The 19,022-nt window shown below is 40.8% G+C and overlaps 1 protein-coding gene across 3 annotated transcripts in view; it reads left to right on the top strand.

Moving 5' to 3' along the window:
• LOC110826542 (prostaglandin reductase 1) overlaps positions 1-19,022 on the top strand; it is a 239,427-nt gene that overhangs the window by 47,454 nt on the left and 172,951 nt on the right. The window contains exon 10 of one of the 3 annotated variants that reach the window (XM_022057279.2): positions 11,067-11,106. The exons of the other annotated variants lie outside the window; for them this stretch is intronic. Within the exon in view, the coding sequence (XP_021912971.2) occupies positions 11,067-11,091 (25 nt within the window). The 3' untranslated portion in view covers positions 11,092-11,106. Of the gene's footprint in view, positions 1-11,066; positions 11,107-19,022 lie in introns of those variants that run through there. 3 annotated transcript variants of the gene reach the window in all.

Raw genomic sequence — 19,022 nt, 5'->3', positions numbered from 1 at the left:
ATTCACTCATCGTGTAAAGAATATTCCCATAACCTCTTATTTGTTATTGTCTGCAATTTCATTTATGTCTGAAGTTTTTAAATAAACTATAGTCAGTTTTCCATTAATGCTGACTGAAGAAATAATGCTTTATTTTTACCCTGGGTGAAATTTCTACGATAGTCATTATTAAGAATTGCAATTTAGAGTCTCAAATGAGGCATGATTAAGAACAGCACAATTTTTGAATTTCGTACAAAACACGGTACGTTTTCACTTTTAGACTTAAATTTGCTTTCTGGATCTCCTTCAGTCTAGAAACTTTTCGGCAGCACTAAAAATAAAGCGTTGTTGTTTGTGAAGATGGTTGCCTATTTAATAAACTTTGGAAAATACAGAAGCACAGTATTAAAAGTATTCCCACATTAGACAAGAATATTACCGTAATATTTAATTTGTCATCTCCATGTCTTGCAATCAGAACATGAAACACAAAAATAATGTAAGAATGTCTGACATTCTGTGTAGAAAGAGAAAGTGCATGGGTTTGTGAGTAGTGTCCGAAGTGTGGTCTTTTAGGTTGCTGGGTTAATCTTCTGGTTCTTACCAATCGGAGGAGCATTCTGCCTCCCACTTCAGCCGTGCCCAACAACCTACAAGACCACAACCCAGAAAACTTAATCTAAAAAAATGCATTCCGCTACTCAGTTCATAAACTTTTTCGTTTACATTTCCTTTCTAAATACATTTAAGGGAAAATAGTATATGGGATTAATTTTACGCGTTGTTCAGTAAGGGTGTGTTGAAGAATCGCGTAGAGATTGACGATAAAGTACGCAAGAGACATCGATGAGACTATGTAATATGTTTATCAAATCTAAAACTTCTTGGATATTATCCATCGTCTAGTAAATATAAAACGTAAAACGACGTTTCAGAGATGGGACTCTATCTCCGTCTTCAGATTCCTACACAGTTGGGCCCACTAGATAGAGCTAATCCCTATCTCCGGACTAATATGTAATATGTTGGTCAAACGATGAAAAATAAAATCGAGGTTTCCTCATAATTTGTATGCTTGACATTATGGGCTGTTATTAGCGTGGTACAATTCAAATAATGAAAATTGAAGAGATTTGTAACAGCGATGGGGGAAGAAAGAAGTGCATGCAACCTATAATAGGTTCCAAAACATGGATATAGACAAAAATTAATGGACCGTATTGAAGTGGTTCAGTCAGAGTCCAGTGGTGTTTTTTTGTAGTGGTAGTGATGAACATTGATTTTCAGTTACAACAGTAAATGTGTCGGTGGGATAAATATTAACAATCTCTCAGGGTTAATACAGTACCATATAATTATTTAATCATACGATGTTAGGAAACCAATTTTGCCTTAAACGTTTGTAGTGACCACTTATGGATCACGTGAGACTCAGGAACGTTTACTTTTACACGGGACATATTTTGGGAATAACTGGTTTGTTGCTTATGCATGAGTCCTGGGCATATCAAGTTTGCTTCTGTCTCCCGCACCTCCCATCGAGAGGGGGAACCACACGCACCCCACTGTCATTGTGTCCCATGAAAACATTTGTGTGGATGTGCAGGAAAGGGCTCGACTGACATTTTGACTCAACGCGTGTCTCCATGGCGCCCGCTTGGTCACGTGACACAACAACAGCGCCTCTCGCTTCCGCGCACACAAATAGCGGATTAAGTGCGAACTAAATGCGGCTGCGCGTGGAGCCATGACTGCGGTGGTAATAATCACGGATCAGCAGCATCCTTATTTTAATGTAGCATTATGAGAGGGGGACAACTCATTGAACGATTTGCAATTTTTTTTCACAGCACATAACGACTTGTCCTTTACTTATAAACTTTTGAGACTTCTTACGAAAAGTGAATGAACTAACATCATCAATGTCCTCTAGCTGTCACGGATTTAGATGACTTGTTAACCCATCCTGGCATCGGTTTTTTCAGTGGTCGTCCTTGTGGCTTGCAATTTTTTAAGGTTTCGCAAGTCTATCTCTTTGCATTCTGTCAGTATGTTTAATAAATTTATTATCTTTTTTGTTCGCTTTCTAACTTCTGTATATCTGCCTTTCTTTTCTAGTCTATCACATAATTCATTTCAGAGGCTGTAATTCTGATTTTGCTTTTGGTGTAATTACCCAGTTTCACACATGTAAGTGTCAAGAAAGCTAGAATGTTAGTGTTTGTGGACTTCTGTACTGTTCCGGTATTTGATACTTGTTATTTTTCGCCGGTCAAAACATTTTAAGGCGTACTACATCTACTTTTGTTCCCGATACTCTGAAAAAAGTAAGCATAAATTAATTATTTTTGTATCTAATTGGCCTCTGAAAGAAATTACACGACTTTCTAAATTTTTGTGGCTACAGGTGTTATAACCTAAAATATAAAAACCTGCAGAGTCAGGACAATGTTGCTAAGAGCATAAGAGCAGAAAAGTATGAACATGTGTGTGATTGTTGTCGATAAAATCTTCCTTGAGATAAAATTCTTAAAAAGTACTATAATACTCCTTCATTAATATACTTCGTTTTGACACCCTTAAGAGTGTTTTATAACATAATCGATGGGGTCATGCTTACATCCTTCGTGTGTTTGAATATTGTGGAGGAGTTATTACCTATACGAAATATTCGACTTCAGAACGTTGTGGCAAAACAAATTTGTCATTATTTGGTCGTATGGTATACCTTATTCCCGGAAGTGGTTCAGATATAGATGCAGAACACAAAGTAGTGCCTTACATTTGCACAGTTCTCTAACATATTCATGTTGATGTAAATGAATTAATTGACCTTATACATGGAAATTCTCGTTTAACGTGTGTAGTCTAGCATTTGTGAAGTAGGCCAACATCAACATTGTCAAGGGACTCGGAAGTTAATCATTAAATTTAATTAGGGTCTTATGTAAAGTACCTTTTAAAATGAACCAGGCTGAACCAAAATGAAAATGGCTCGAAAAAATTATAGTCTTATTATACCGAGTTTCATTCAGATCGATTTTTTAGTCTGAACAGACGAACATGTAATGATAATAGGTTCCTTTCGGATGTTGTCATGAGACACTTGAAAACAGCGGTTTTGACATATTACAGTTGCCTATGATTTATTATAATGACGATAGGCATACTTTCTCTGAAAGTACCATATATTCATTGCGTTCTGTGCTTGTAGAGAATTTTATTTGCGTTCTAAAATTATCAGAGTTCTAAATCTTATATCCTACCATTTTATTTCGCACGTGTTCTACGTAACTTGTGAAAAATAATTGTCAATATTGAAATGTTTATTGCGGGCTGAGTGGATACTTTCTTCAGACGTGGGTGAAGAAAAGGAATTCCAATTTAGAAAACTCAGAAAAGTGTATCTCAGCCTAGCTTTGAAATTTATGTTTCATCAAGGTTGAGACTTGGAATCAACACATTTTTCTTAAGCGACGAGTTAGGTATCTTCAGACACCGGTAAATGAAGTAGTTAAGTAGGCTTAAATATGCTACTGAAAAAACTAACGAATAGTACGAAAACTACACTATGTTGAGTTATAAGTGATAGTGTTGATGAAGCTAATGGGCATTACATATACAGTGGACAGACTAATAGATTTTTATTTGTTAATTAGGAATTGAATTTGAAATACACACAAAAAACATGTTAGGTTAATTAAATGTGTATAAGTATACATTATAGTTTCTTACGGTAAACATTTATCTGGTGCATTTAAAATATACAGCGGGCTAGAATATTCCAACATGATAGGGCAGAAGACTTGGGGAGGGGCTGCAAATGAATGACCTAAATCAGATGTGCTGATAAGGATAATTCTTTTGCTGAATATGTAGACGTGATAAACAGAAAGCAGGAAGGAAATTAGTTGGTTTGCACAAATATATATTTTTTAAACCCTTATTCTTAATGTCAAGAGAACGGTTTTAACCACGTGAGACAGACACTCTGAAAGCTTTTTCCCACCACAGGAAACGTCAACGAGGTCCCCCGTTCCTTGCCCGCGCGATGTTCAAATGCCCAGAAAACGTTGACACACATTTCTGGAGGGGATCTTTTCCACAGCCTGGACTAAGCATTCCTTGATATCCTGTGCAGAAGTGAAGCCTCGGGCTGCATAAAAGGCGGATAGTTTATTAACCAGCTGAGTGACTACCGGCTTCTCAAGAAGGGTTGTGCTCCGCGGAGTTACATTAACGTCGATTCCTTCATCACTAAAATTTGGCTTCCATATAAACTATTGTCAGAAGAAGGCTCCATGTTGTCACAGACGTTTTAGGGCGTAGAACCAGGTACCCGTTTTTAAACACGCACCTGCGACCTGCATCCGTTTTTAAATTCGTTCTAAGGCAGTAACAGAGCACTTTCTTTTATGTTGTTACAGCTCCGTGTTATATGCCGTTCTTCCTCCCACTTGACTGTCGCTATGAGACGGATCGTTTCCCAACCGTCAGCGTGTTGCTGTCTTGTGATTAGCCGTACAAATATTGACAGGATTGCGGATAACACGACCGCCATTTTCTTCTCTTTCAGCACCTAGATCCTCCGTCCCTTACCCTCGTGCTATAAAGCCGTAAGTCTCTTCATATTGCGAATATTAATTTTAAGGGCGTTGCCCCCACTTTAATTATCGGACTGAAAATAAACACCGTTGACTGAACCACGAACACGATTCCGTGTAAATATCGAAGAGACGAGTTGGAACTTCAGAGCAGAACAACGCTGAACCGTCGGGATGGCGGCCTTCTGGGTTGTTGCGCGTGTAGTCTGGTGGAAGTTTACCGACGTTGCAGACGTACTTGCATCCACCATCATCGCCCTGGTGACGCCATTTTTTCCTTTCCGACGAAACATGGCTCACTTGAGTGACAAAAACCAATACGCACTGCACGAAACTCCTCTTCATTCATTTTGGTGATTTTGTTACGCAATCCTTGACCAGTTCTTTTGCCAAATCGATCTGTTATCTTTGCATTTATAATTTATGTATTATTTATTGTTTATTTAATGACGCTGTCATTAACTCAGACTATGTAGCGTCTAATGATTTGTGAATAATGCATTTGAAGTGGCTTGAAGGGAATCAGTTGTGAACTAATTTGAGGTAATATCCAGGCATTAGCCTGGAGGCACTGATGGGAACAACAAGAACGATGAGTCAGGATAGCCATTCTACGGGTCGAGATTTGAACTCAGGGCCTTTCGTTAAAGCTGTAACCGCTTGGCGTTCGGTTAAGCATTATTCTGCAACACACATGTCATAACGATTGATGGTGATCTATATATCATTCTTATGGCACATCCGCAAAAATCCTCTGTCCTTTGCTTCGTTGGTAAAATAAAAGTGGGCCGGTTTAGCCACCCTTGCGCCATAAAATCGCAGTCCCCAGTAATCCTCTTATCGGGCGAGCCACGCCGCGGAATCTGTATGCCATCGTTGGAGCGTGGCCCCTGTACAATGTTATCAGGCTTATCGCGTACGGCATTATAGAGGAAATCAGAGCAATCAGTACTTAACTAGGTACAGTGCCTGCAGGAAGTGCGGGTCTGCAGACCAGGGTACCCGCGCTGCAAAATGACAATTGACGCTTCGTCCAACTGGTAGCCGTTTTTGAGAAAAGGGATGGACGCTCATACATACATACATATGGCCTACATTCGCTGGATCTTTATTAAATTGCCAGTGGGCATAACAAGAATCATATTTTTCTCCCAGACCATTTATAGGAGTCACCAGAATAATCAGATGTAGGTTTTAGGGCTGTGTGGCGTTTCAGCCAGTTAGCAAGACATTTGTGCCCTCCTCATAACGCGTTTGATTTTTACACTTTATGAGTAGAATGTACAAAAATTCAAACGACCGATCTCAGTTACACAGTTAATGTTTACTGTAGGTTCGTTACTTGCCAGAAAAATTGTAATATTTTTCTGAGAATTTCTTGTTCCAGGCGCAAAGTAACTCATGTAAGTGATGTAACAAGGTAAATATTGATGGCTGCCTTCTGGGTTGTAGCGCCGTCCAGTGTGGTAGACGTTGGTAAACTTCTGAACTGTAGTCTGAAAGAAAGTGGCAAATTTATTTTTTTGACAAGTAGATCGTGTGTCTGGGTTGGGCTGCTTGACTTTTCGGTCACGCTATGGTAGTCAACCGTGAGCAAATCAATGCCATCGCAATATTGGCATAGTGACGTCATATCTGGTAATCGGTGTGTTTTATATCTCAAGCAACGGAACGTATTGATATGTTGGCAGTCCGCAGTCAAAGATTGGAATTTCTCTATTGTCCACCCTGTGACTCATACTTTAATATAGGTAAAATTCTGCCTTATCAGGTTTTCCAAATACGTTTGTGGGCTACAAAGAACAAAGAAGCCACCAAAGTTTAAATCTCCTTTAATCTATAGTTTTTATTCTAAAGAGCCTTCTGTATGATGTAAACTTAACCAATTAGAATAAACCATTATTTATTTTTATATGCAACATAGTATATTTACTGTTATATAATTTTCGTAGTTAGTACAGAATTGAAAATTGTATTTATCATAGTAGCGTCTGCAGCGTCTGTTAATTCTGTAAACGACAGATTTTTATCTGCACTAAATGAACATCGAGAACAAGGAGCGTTTTAAAAGCTCAAAGAACGCCACAGGTCAAATGACGTATCTCATTGTCTCAAATCCGTTCTTGTGCAGCGTAAAAACAGCCCCCGGTCTTTCGTTATGCCTCTGTGAATCAGATCGGAGTCTTCGATTGTTTCAGATCACATACAAGGCCATAATAAAATGTGCTTCCTATTAAAATACTGCTTATAGATGCCGGTGTGTATAAACATCTCGAAGCAATGAGACTAAAATCGGCTAATAATGCAGCACTATTCAGTGTATTTTGTACGTTGATACGAATTTTATGATATCCCTGATGAATCGTTGTGGCTTGGTATGCTGACATGTTGGAAACAGATCGAAAATATAGGAAGAGTTGAGGAGGGGAGTTGGGAGTTTAATTGCTTTATAATTAGTTCGAAGACGGGGCCAGAATCACTGGCCGATAATCAAGTTCATGACCTTCCAAAATTCAGCCCTGTAGATGTAGGCAGCATGTTCCTCCGAAGCATTGGTATACAACCATAGTACTACACGTCGCAACGACCCATAACATCATCATCTTACAACAAGAAGTGACATTGTTGTTCTTTCAAGAATTGCAGTGCCCTTGTCATTCCATTGTCGTCGTCTGAGCATAAGATTTTCTATGATCATCTCCAGTCTTCCTCTCTAAGTGCTGCTCCATTTTCCTTGATAGCTAGTGCATGCTGTGGAACAGTAATGTAAATGATTCGGAAACGAATGTCTCTATCACGAACCTGTAATGAAGAAACTGGAGGTAACGCGAAGCTGCCAATTAGCTGTTGCCGGATCCCAATAAATCGTGTGGGAGACGATGAACAACTTCACTTGCATTGTCCACTGAGGCTATCTTAGAGGCTAATTGACTTGCAGAATGAACTGTAATGTCAATGGAGATGAGACATTGTCGAACCGAACAAGAAAACATGGACCAGAACTCAGGGCAACAGTGGTTTCAGTGCTGCTAAACCAACAACAGCAAAAAGATGATTTCTGGAGACGTTGATGGATATATTTTCGGTGTCTCGCCACTTCTAATCGCCTCAAGGTTGTTTTAAAAAGACGCTAGTCTGCAGCGTTACGGAAGTGGACCTGATGACTCACAGCACGCACTCGTGTAGTCCAAATGAAGGTCCATTTTCCACGAGAAATGAGCATTACGAAGCCGGATAACAATTCAACCAACGGAATTTTTCTTACGCCACCAGAAACTGTGTGTGCAAGGGTGAATGTGTCTGTAGATACAGTCCTCTCTCCAAATTCTTGAAATTCGATCTAAACAATGCATTACCACATGTATTCCGAGAATCTTACAAGCCCATAAACACTTTTTGAAGAGTGCAAGTAGGCCAGGGATATGCCCACGGGCACCATGGTACACTCGGAAGTGTTTCGAGACGCCCTCGAGGATTTTAGAATATTCATGAGGAGTTTTATATGTTTAAATTTTAACTTGCCCGATTAATCTTAATACTGTCGGTATATTTCATTTTATGCCAGCTGGTGCAGCATACGATAATTATTTCAATTCCTATCTTTTTTCGGTATTTTTTCTGTAGGTTTTCGCGGCTGGAGTTCAATGCGTAACTTCCGTCGATTCGCATGGTTCTCGCTACAAATTATACAAGCTTCTAGTTACCCTTCACCCGAAGAAGGTTGAGATCCTGAAGTAGATAAAATTATAAGTGGGCTATAAAAGAGTTAATTGGTGATACTGAAATTAATGAACCGATGGATCGATTACCTAATCACTTTTGAAACATTAAGTAGTCATCATCAAATTTATTTCCCTCTTTAATAAATTTCACATACAGAATGATTCTTATGGGTAATCCTGAAGAAGAGCCATTACGGTGATGGCGTTCTAGTCGCCGGGCAAGTCCTTCGCACATCCTTCAAGTCGTCTCACGTGGCATGTTGTGTTCAGTACACGTGTGATGCTTTCCCCTATGTCCTCTAGATTTATCTGTAAGGAATTACGAAACGTCTTCCTTAAATTTCTCACAGATACGCACGGGTGATGTGAGATCTGAAGACTGCGAATTGCGGAGGAATTCGGTTCTATTATAAATCCTAATATCCAGGATTACATGGCTGTAGGCCATGCAAAGCCTGATTTCTTTCTGAAACGTAAGTTTCTCACAAACCTAGTGGGTTATCAGAGTAGTAACACGTCTGACTCATGAGTTCGATCCATCACATTCGATTTCCGATCGCAATTGGCTATTGTGATGGAAGTGCCCTCTGTTTTCCTCACTGTCTCAATCAGTACTACATAACTCAGCACGTAAGGAAAACATTTGTTATGTGACCAACGAATAACGTCTGGGCCGATTGGTTGGCATTCCTGCTTCTTAATTGTATATCGCGGCTTCAAATCACTGCCTTATCCTGACTGAGAGTGTTTTTCGTAGTTTCTCTCTGACGCTCTAAACATATATTTCGATAGAAATTGAACGCAACTGTCACTTCCCGGCTCCCAACTGGATCTGCATAGCTCATCGCCAAGCGCTGCAAGATTTTCCAGGCCTGACTCCAGTATTGCTCCATAAAAACAATAAAACAGCTTCCATCTTTTTTAGCAGATCCTGACAAGAGCTAGGAAGTAACTGTTGTGTTTAACTTTGAAATAGGCTACTCCCGCTTCCTTCCAAATCCATCCCAAGTCTTTATTACTAGTCGCTGTACCTACAGGTGCAATCATTCGGCGCTAGACTTGTGTAGTCTCACCTACTGATAGCTTCATTAAATAAGCCATAAACACAAATTCGTTGTCGTTAGAATGTTAGCCTGGACTATGAATTAATTTTGGCTGCTCCTTGACATTAAGACGTAGTTATTTAGTGACTTTTTATCGCTGCTGTCGCGCTGGTAACATTTGTTTGAATCAGGTAGGCCAACATGTATCGTGGTGTTCGATAAGCGGCAGAGGTAAATTTACTGCGGGTGTGGCGTCAACCATGATTGGCTTTCGGACACTGTTCGTGTCTGTGTCTGCTCGTATCTCCCTATCTGTCCTGTCTTTCTGGACGTCTTCTTCATTGTCTGCTGTTCTCAGTCAGACGCACACTGTCTGAAGGCACAGCCACAATGTGGCTGAACTAGAAGCATCCAAGACAGAAGTTCCGCTATTTACGTGGTGTCAGAAGTTCGTGGCTGGATGCAGTTATTATGAAGTGAAGGATGCCTCTGTGCGTCAGCCCACACCATGAAGACGTTTTTGAGACGCTTTCTAGACTTGGGGCTACGTCGGAATGACAGTTTCACTCCCCGTCCGATTTACCCCGTCGGAAAGAGGTTCAAGGACAAGAGGGGATGATAACAAAGATATTTTAGATGTGGTGGAGAACAAAACAAATTCATTTCCGCCACCAAAATTTGAAACCAAGCTCCTGCCTTGTTAGATTTTCTCTTAAATTTTAATCCAAATTTACTCGCGCGGTTTACTTATCGTCCTGACGATGTAACCAGTAATCACCTCTGAAACGCTGATCAGTTTGTCCATGACTACACGGAACAAAAACTCAGAAGACAGCTGTCTGCTTGAAATAAACTGTTTTGTTATTAACTTCTATGATTTTGTAGAGTAAATAATATTTTGAAATAACTGAGATCTATTGTAAGAAATATTCCACAAACAGAAGTCGTAAAGATGACTCGGTCCTTTCAATAAAGTCCTACGTCTGGACGCAGCTAAAATAATATAAAGAATTGCTGGATGTCTCACATTAACACAAGCCCGAACCGTGTTTCTGCAGAAGGGCTGAATGGCGTGGTCCGCGTACCGACACAGTGCTAAGACCGTTGTGCTCAGCCGACTTCAGTTCACAAACCATTTAACTGAAGTTCACCTCGGTAAATGGTCTCCTTTCTGAGGATAATATTCCATTTCGCAATGAGGCAGGTTTTTTCAGCATAATTATCACAAAAGTCTCTCATTTGACTCAATCCTGAGCCAGATTACTGTAGTTCACATTCACACAGCCAAGGTTTTGAAGACCCAGCAACCAAAGAATCATTAGTTCCACCATTCGACGTTAGTTTGTACTTCTGTAGCCGTCACCAAATTGCATGCTTCCAAGGTCGCAGAAAATCGTACGACATTTCAACACGAAGGCGTACGAAGACAGCTCGGAACTAGCAGCGTATCGGCACTGCCGACTTAGAGCCGCTTTGATGACGACTACTATAGGTCCGCAACATAACATTTTGTTCTCAGTCCACATGTCCTATTAACACATATACTATGAGCCATCGAGAACGTCTCTACAAGGAGCCTTGTTCCGAGAATTTAAGCATACCAAAGCATCCACGTTTATCATTTCGTCTCTTCGTGTTCTTATTCTGCTACTCCCCTTTCTCTACCCTTGGCGGATTAGGCGCTGTAATCACTTCTGAGTCGTTAATATTTTTAGGCGCAGTGGACTCCCTGGAGGATGAAGTTCGGACCATTGCATTCCAAAACCATCACAAGACCACAAAGAATGGTAAGGCAAAACGTAAACATCCATGCGCTGAGAGGACTTCGATATTGTTTGATTTTTATTATTGCCATGGGTGAAACTGTGTCTCTGGAACTGGAACTGGACCTCTGACGGGCCTATTAATTGCTATAAAATGTCTGTAACCAATCCACACAGTTTATTATTTCCTTCATATGTTTCCTTTGTTGTTTAAAGTTGACCCAGACTCAAAATTATGACCTTCCAAGGCTAAGACATTAAATTAGACGCTCTGTCTTTCTGTATTTCTTTCCTCAGGGAGAATATTACCAGAACGTCATTTAGCTTTTACATGTCGCGTGAAATTTATGTACGTTGTCATCAGTGTTAGTTGTTAGTAACTAGCTTCTCCTTTCTTCATCTTGCAGCCTGCCTCTTGAATATGACCGTCAGTAATCGTAAAGTTTTTATGTTTACAGCCCATGTTATTCTTTACTATTAATTCCTCGTAACTCTTTGGGGTCGAAGCTCGCCTAAATATTAATTAAGTATTCAGAGTGTACCGTAAAAACCCCCCCACACTTTACCACTGCAAAAGATCAACTACTGAACACGGTTTAATGAATTAATACCTGATTACACTGAGACCCATAAATACAAAATGCAGAGTTGCCGATTGTTAAAGCAGCTGACAGATGTAATTACCACTGGGCCTAAAAGGGCTAATAAAAAATTGAGACAAAAATTGAGAAGTTCCGGTAAAATGTGTCGAAACTTTCCAATTTTTGTCTTGAAAGTACCTTGGGAGTTTCCAGCCAGCCAGCCCGCTAAACCGCTAAGGATGCTTGTGATGACGTCATAACCCTGCCAGACACCCGGAATATTCAAAGGTCATTGCCCCCAGACACCGTTGAATTCGCAAAGATCAAAGGTCATGTTTAAGGGCCCTAAAATACTCTTTGAACTTCTCATCTTCTTATAAGACAGCATTTACGTGTTAAAATACTCGAAAGCAAGAACACAACGAAAGTGTTAGAATTGTTACTGCATGCACACACTTCCTAACTTGTATAGGTTTTGTGTTTCTGGTTGGGTTATTTAATGAACAGGTAGTGGCATATATAGAGAGTCGATTCTACGGTCATCTGTAAATAACCAATCGATCACTGCAGCTGAATGTTTTGAACTATCGCGTATTGTGACGCGTACTAGCTGATCAGCTTTCAGAGTGCGACAGTCCTGCGCTGAGTTTGTGAACTTGTTCAGGGCGAAACAGGCCCATCTGGGCGCACACTATATTTTAAAAGCAATGTGAGAGTCGTTTACAGTTTTTCCTCTTGGATCAGCATGTACGCCGTTCCTTCCCCGGGTCCTGTCACCTGTGGGAAACCAACGAGATAAGCAGAGCTGAGGTCCGAATAAATACAACAGCAGCTTCGTTGCGTTAGATCTGTAAGTCCCACTGATTTCCGAGAATTATAAAAGTAGTGGTTGGAATTCTTTACATAAAAGCATCATCAGCTACACAGAACATTCGATACACCGTTCCAAATGCAGGGTCTTAACTTGCCCTCGCTGTAAACTATAAACAACTTAACATCAAATCTGCTTTCGCCAGTTTTTTTCATCTGAAGAAGTCGCTTTGTTTTGAAGTCAATTATTTATTTATTTTGGGTTATTTCACCACGCTTAAATAGCTCAGATGATAGATATAGCGTCTAATGATAGGATGGTTGGTGATTAATTAGTGGGAAAAGGATAGGGAAGGAACAGAACATAGCCTGATATTTGAATACCGTCAAAACAACTGAATATTATTCATTCATGTCGATGATGCACATACAAAAGAGTGCTCCGTTAAATACTGATTTAATTTGCTATATCGATATTTGTTAAGGAATTTTACGAAAATTATCAGTCACGATAACGATCTGCCGGATATTTGAACCCGAGACCTCCCGAATACGAATCCGGTGTAAGGGAGACCGAGTGTAGTTCAAAAAATTTCAGTGTTTGTTCCTCCCCGAATATGGATCCGGCACGTTCCTCCGTAACTTGAGTAATCACCTATAAGTCTACACAGTCTGAACCCAGAATACTTTAATCCACACTCATTCAGTCGGTTCAAAACGTAGCCCCCTGAACATAATTTCCAGCATGCAGGCCTCTTCTCGTCGTTGGTACTTGCGTCACTATTGTATACATCACAAGGGGCAAGGGACGGCCCTTAATCTGGAATAAGTTTCCCCGATTAGTCGTCTTTGCGTACTTGCACCATTATAGAGCCACTTGAAATAGGTCGCGGGATTTAAATTCGTTTTCCCATACGCTATTAAGACAACGTATCACAAGAGATTGATAAAGTGGTAAATTCTTTTAGTAGGAACTGGTACGTTATGAACGATGATAGCTTGTAAGAAAATTATAAAATTAACCGTAGTTGTATAATTAAGGAATATTGGATTATGCTTGCATAAAGCTGTATGTAAATGAAAGAGCAGAATTAGTAAGTTGTAAGATTTGATGTTTTCACAGCGGTGAGTACGAAGATGGCTGTCTTCTGGGTTGTTGCGCTGTGTAGTCTGGTCGATGTTAACCAACGTTTCAAAGGTCATACTGCCTCCGTCATCAGGGCGATGAGTATGAAGATTTCTGTCTTCTGGGTTGTTGCGCTGTGTAGTCTGGTAGATGTTTACCAACGTTTCAGAGGTCATACTGCCTCCATCATCAGGGCGATGAGTATGAAGATTTCTGTCTTCTGGGTTCTTGCGCTGTGTAGTCTGGTCGATGTTAACCAACGTTTCAAAGGTCATACTGCCTCCGTCATCAGGGCGATGAGTATGAAGATTTCTGTCTTCTGGGTTGTTGTGCCGTGTAGTCTGGTCGATGATAACCAACGTTTCAGAGGTCATACTGCCTCCGTCATCAGGGCGGTGAATATGAAGATTTCTGTCTTCTGGGTTGTTGTGCTGTGTAGTCTGGTAGATGTTTACCAACGTTTCAGAGGTCATACTGCCTCCATCATCAGGGCGATGAGTATGAAGATTTCTGTCATCTGGGTTGTCGCGCTGTGTAGTCTGGTCGATGTTTACCAACGTTTCAGAGGTCATACTGCCTCCATCATCAGGGCGATGAGTATGAAGATTTCTGTCTTCTGGGTTGTCGCGCTGTGTAGTCTGGTCGATGTTTACCAACGTTTCAGAAGTCATACTGCCTCCATCATCAGGGCGATGAGTATGAAGATTTCTGTCTTCTGGGTTGTTGCGCTGTGTAGTCTGGTCGATGTTAACCAACGTTTCAGAGGTCATACTGCCTCCATCATCAGGGCGATTCATCGTTGGTAAACATCTACCAGACTACGCAGTGCAACAACCCGGAAAATAGAAATCTAGTAAGATGTAACTGGAAACAAGGAATGAGGGGCAGGTTTATAGGAAAAGAATACTGTTTGTGTAACTGTGTAGCTTCATTAGAGATGGTGTATGTTAAACTGCGGTCCGTATAAACCCCTTGTTAATCGGACAGGCTTTTGTATACAGATCTCAGTGAACGAATTAATGTATTTCGGATAAAGGTCAACATGGTTGCTTGCAAGGCTCGAAATATATTGATCTGGCTCTGTTAAGGTCCAACGACAGACTTTTGTAAAACTGATATTGAAGTAACAAAGAAATTCCAGATTTGTTGAATGAACATCAGCTGTACTATGAACTCAGTAGGTGACAGAGTACGTATCTTTTGTTCTTCTATGAAATTCAAAATGGAAGTGGACTCACAGGTACGTGAAATGTCCATGCATTTCCATGTCTTTGTGTTTGGGGTGTGTTTGTTTGCAAACACACCGTTAGGCCTGTGTGTTACATTGCAGGTAAGGTAGAGGTGGTAACTTGATTGTAATTATTTTCGTTTTCGTGAAGAGGGGCGTGCTTTGCTATTAGCTTGGCAGCCAATCAGAAGGGACCATTAACTTGTGTAACTCTGCGTGACGTGTCCGTTGCCATGTGCACACCAAAGAAACAATGCAACTGGATGAGTGCATAAGCGAACTATATTTGTTGGAAAACTCGACAAAGATGGAACTTTTTTCCTTGCATTTTACATAACTAGTTGGACATGTCAGGAGGTCAACAGCTAAGGTGTAACGGGAGATTTGTGCCTTGGGAACTTAATTATTAATCTACACTTTAATTTGGCCAATCAAATTGAAGAGTGTCTGTGAATGGAATAAACGGATATCAACAACGTTTAATAACACGTGACCCTCCTTGTTGAGGATGAGAAGAAACTGAACAAAGCAGAATGTAACTTCATTAGTCTATATAGAGCCTAAGGTAATTTTATTTTTCGAAACGCTGTACCTAAGATGTTTAAGCACAAGAAGATAATGCAATGTTGGTACTAGTCGTTATTTCTTCAACTGTGGTTGTCCAAGACACCATTCGCAAAGTCAATGACAAAGCTGCAACAGTCCGTCCGTCCCTTTCTTAATGATTGGTAACTTAAATGTGTATGATGTGCAAATAGCTTGGCCCAGGTGCGCTAATTATATACAAGTACCATTGTAAAACTCAGAATAAGTAAATCGTCATCATCACCAAAATTATCGTAAACTCTTACGAATTGTCTCATGGCCTGTTTCAATTATGAACCACTAAAGGCATCTGGCAAGACTCCTTGAACGAGTGATCGAGGCCTGTGCCTATACAGGACGGCACAACAGAAATACATCCGTGCCTTGAGCGGGATTCGAACACACGACTGTACTATCCAAGCGGCAGTGACCGACGCCCTAGGCCACACGGCCACCGAAATCAGCATAAATGAGCAAATAATAGTAAATTATCGATCTATAAAGCGGATGAAACATTTCGCTCTTTGAAGATAAATAAATGCATTGGGCAGAAGACGAGAACGCCTTTTGACTGAAGAACTGTCGAACTCGAAGAGCCTATTAAGAGGTCCTGAGCCACAAATGAAGTCGCAGAAACGAAAGACACGTGCGGTCACCGGAGGAGACAGAAAATGTCACAATGCAGAGCTTTAGCGATCGCCCTGATGACGGAGGCAGCAAGGATATCTGAAACGTCGATAAACGTCTACCAGACTACACGGCGCAATAACCCAGAAGACAATCATCTTCAGACTCACCGCCGTGAAAACCTCAAATTCTAAAAAGAAATGCGAACAAAATTTTGATCCACAATCGTAGAAGTAAGAGAGCACCCGAAATACCTAGGCTTGCAATGGAGAATCCTCTGAAGATGGTTCTTGAAGAACTAGAGCGAGAGGATGTCGATTGGATTTAACTGGCTTCGGATGGAAATCAATGGCGGGATCTTGTTAACACGGTGACGAACCTTCGGAAAGCGGGGAATTTTGTGACTAGCTAAGCGACTATCAGTTTCTGAGGTGGATACTGCTCGCTGGAGTTAGTTTAATGCCGACAACCATGCAAGAGGTTCAACTGGTGGTAAGAACTCGCAGGTCGAGATTGCAGACAGCAGAAATCAAGTAGGATGTGGGGTTCTCACGGTGGCGATTAGGATGGCTGTCTTCTGGGACCATCCTCATCATGGGCGCAGCAAGGACTGCTGGACCGTTGGTAAAGTTTTGCCAGACTACACGGCGATACAACTCAGAAGACAGCTGTCTTTTGCAATATTTATTAGAAAGATTGGTTTAGTGAATATTTAGGAAACTACAACATAAAGTATTTGATAATTCTGTGCTGTATAATATGCAAATCGCAGTAACGCGTTTGGGAAACCTGCACCGCTGAAGTAGAACTCACCTGCACATCTGGTTTCGTTTTGTCACTAGCTGCAGAATTGCTTTGTGCTACGCTCCGAACTTGATGATTACATACTTGACATTACTAAAAAGTTCTCATTAAATATTCTTTTTCAGTTTTTAAGTCAGGGGCTTGATGATATTCTATTATACTTTAAGAATTTACTCATAATAATAGGGCTGCTGAACAGAGTAAGAAACAGCGTTGTGCTTTGCATAGAACGAGGACCAATTATGTGCGACCAGCGAAATGCTCGTGTTTGTTCGTCCTATCAGCAAAGAATCGCTTGGGAAATTATTACATAGCTATCAGAGACTACAAATTAGTAATTTGTATCTTGAAGCTATGCATAATGTTTCTGTGGCAGACTTCCTTCCTTTTAATGGTTCTCATCCTGTCGATACAGCTTGCAGTGCCCCACCGCGCACACTTCTTCCCCGTTACGACAGCCGATCGACGGTTTTCCGGACACCGACCCTATCAAACTTTATTGTTTTCGGAGTTTTGAAAGTATCAACTGCTGTGAGCTGCCTTGTACCTTTACTGTTGCTATCTACGTTTTAAGGACGTCCTGTTCCGACTTGGATTCATCTTTTCCGAGATCATGGAACATGTACATATATCCATGTATGATTTGAGGTTTTCACAGCGGTGAGTATTAAGATTTCTGTCTTCTGGGTTGTTGCGCTGTGTAGTCTGGTCGATGTTTACCAACGTTTCAGAGGTCATACTGCCTCCGTCATCAGGGCGATGAGTATGAAGATTTCTGTCTTCTGGGTTGTTGCGCTGTGTAGTCTGGTCGATGTCAACCAACGTTTCAGAGGTCATACTGCCTCCATCATCAGGGCGATGAGTTTGAAGATTTCTGTCTTCTGGGTTGTTGCGCTGTGTAGTTTGGTAGATGTTTACCAACGTTTCAGAGGTCATACTGCCTCCATCATCAGGGCGATGAATATGAAGATTTCTGTCTTCTGGGTTGTTGCGCTGTGTAGTCTGGTCGATGTTAACCAACGTTTCAGAGATCATACTGCCTCCGTCATCAGGGCGATGAGTATGAAGATTTCTATCTTCTGGGTTGTTGCGCTGTGTAGTCTGGTAGATGTTTACCAACGTTTCAGAGGTCATACTGCCTCCATCATCAGGGCGATGAGTTTGAAGATTTCTGTCTTCTGGGTTGTTGCGCTGTGTAGTCTGGTAGATGTTTACCAACGTTTCAGAGGTCATACTGCCTCCATCATCAGGGCGATGAGTATGAAGATTTCTGTCTTCTGGGTTGTTGCGCTGTGTAGTCTGGTCGATGTCAACCAACGTTTCAGAGGTCATACTGCCTCCATCATCAGGGCGATGAGTTTGAAGATTTCTGTCTTCTGGGTTGTTGCGCTGTGTAGTTTGGTAGATGTTTACCAACGTTTCAGAGGTCATACTGCCTCCATCATCAGGGCGATGAATATGAAGATTTCTGTCTTCTGGGTTGTTGCGCTGTGTAGTCTGGTCGATGTCAACCAACGTTTCAGAGGTCATACTGCCTCCGTCATCAGGGCGATTCATTTACCAGACTACACAGCGCAACAATCCAGAATCATGTATATTATTCTCCATTAATGCTAGAAGAAAATTGATTTGTCGTCTAATATATTGTATTGAATTATACCTAAATTAACTGTTTATTGTATTGTTTATAAAATAATTTTTGTGGCATGCGCTGTTTTACGTTACTCAAACACTAATTATTTTTTGAACCGAAGAATTTAACAGCGAAAATTTCTTCTTAGTCGTTCCTGCGAGTGTCGTTTCGGTGCTTCTGCTGCTTACTGAGTCCACACGCACACGTGACCAATGTATCTGTTTAACAGCTTCAAGAAATGGGTTTTGTGAGGTAAAATGCGTATTCAGAACATTTTGGTCTTCTTTGGGAGATTAAGAATAAATTAATCTGCTGTCACATTTCGGTAGCAGCTGGCTGTCTGTTAGTAAAGAAGGGTTAATTGTGGAAACTATTTGGAAATCCACCCTCAAGTCCGAGACCAAATTAAATAGATAAAACCGTATTTTCTCGATTTTCATATTTTAAAATTTTAAAAACTGGGGTACATTTTATATTTGATGGCCTCTAAGAATCGATACAGCGCTCTTTTTCC

Source organism: Zootermopsis nevadensis, unplaced genomic scaffold (assembly GCF_977971745.1).
Source record: "Zootermopsis nevadensis isolate Lab colony 2312 unplaced genomic scaffold, Znev_1.0 Znev_ptg000012l, whole genome shotgun sequence".
Classification (NCBI taxonomy): Eukaryota; Metazoa; Arthropoda; class Insecta; order Blattodea; family Termopsidae; genus Zootermopsis; species Zootermopsis nevadensis.
Note: the sequence above shows the minus strand (reverse complement) of the source record. Positions and strands in the feature narration are given on the sequence as shown.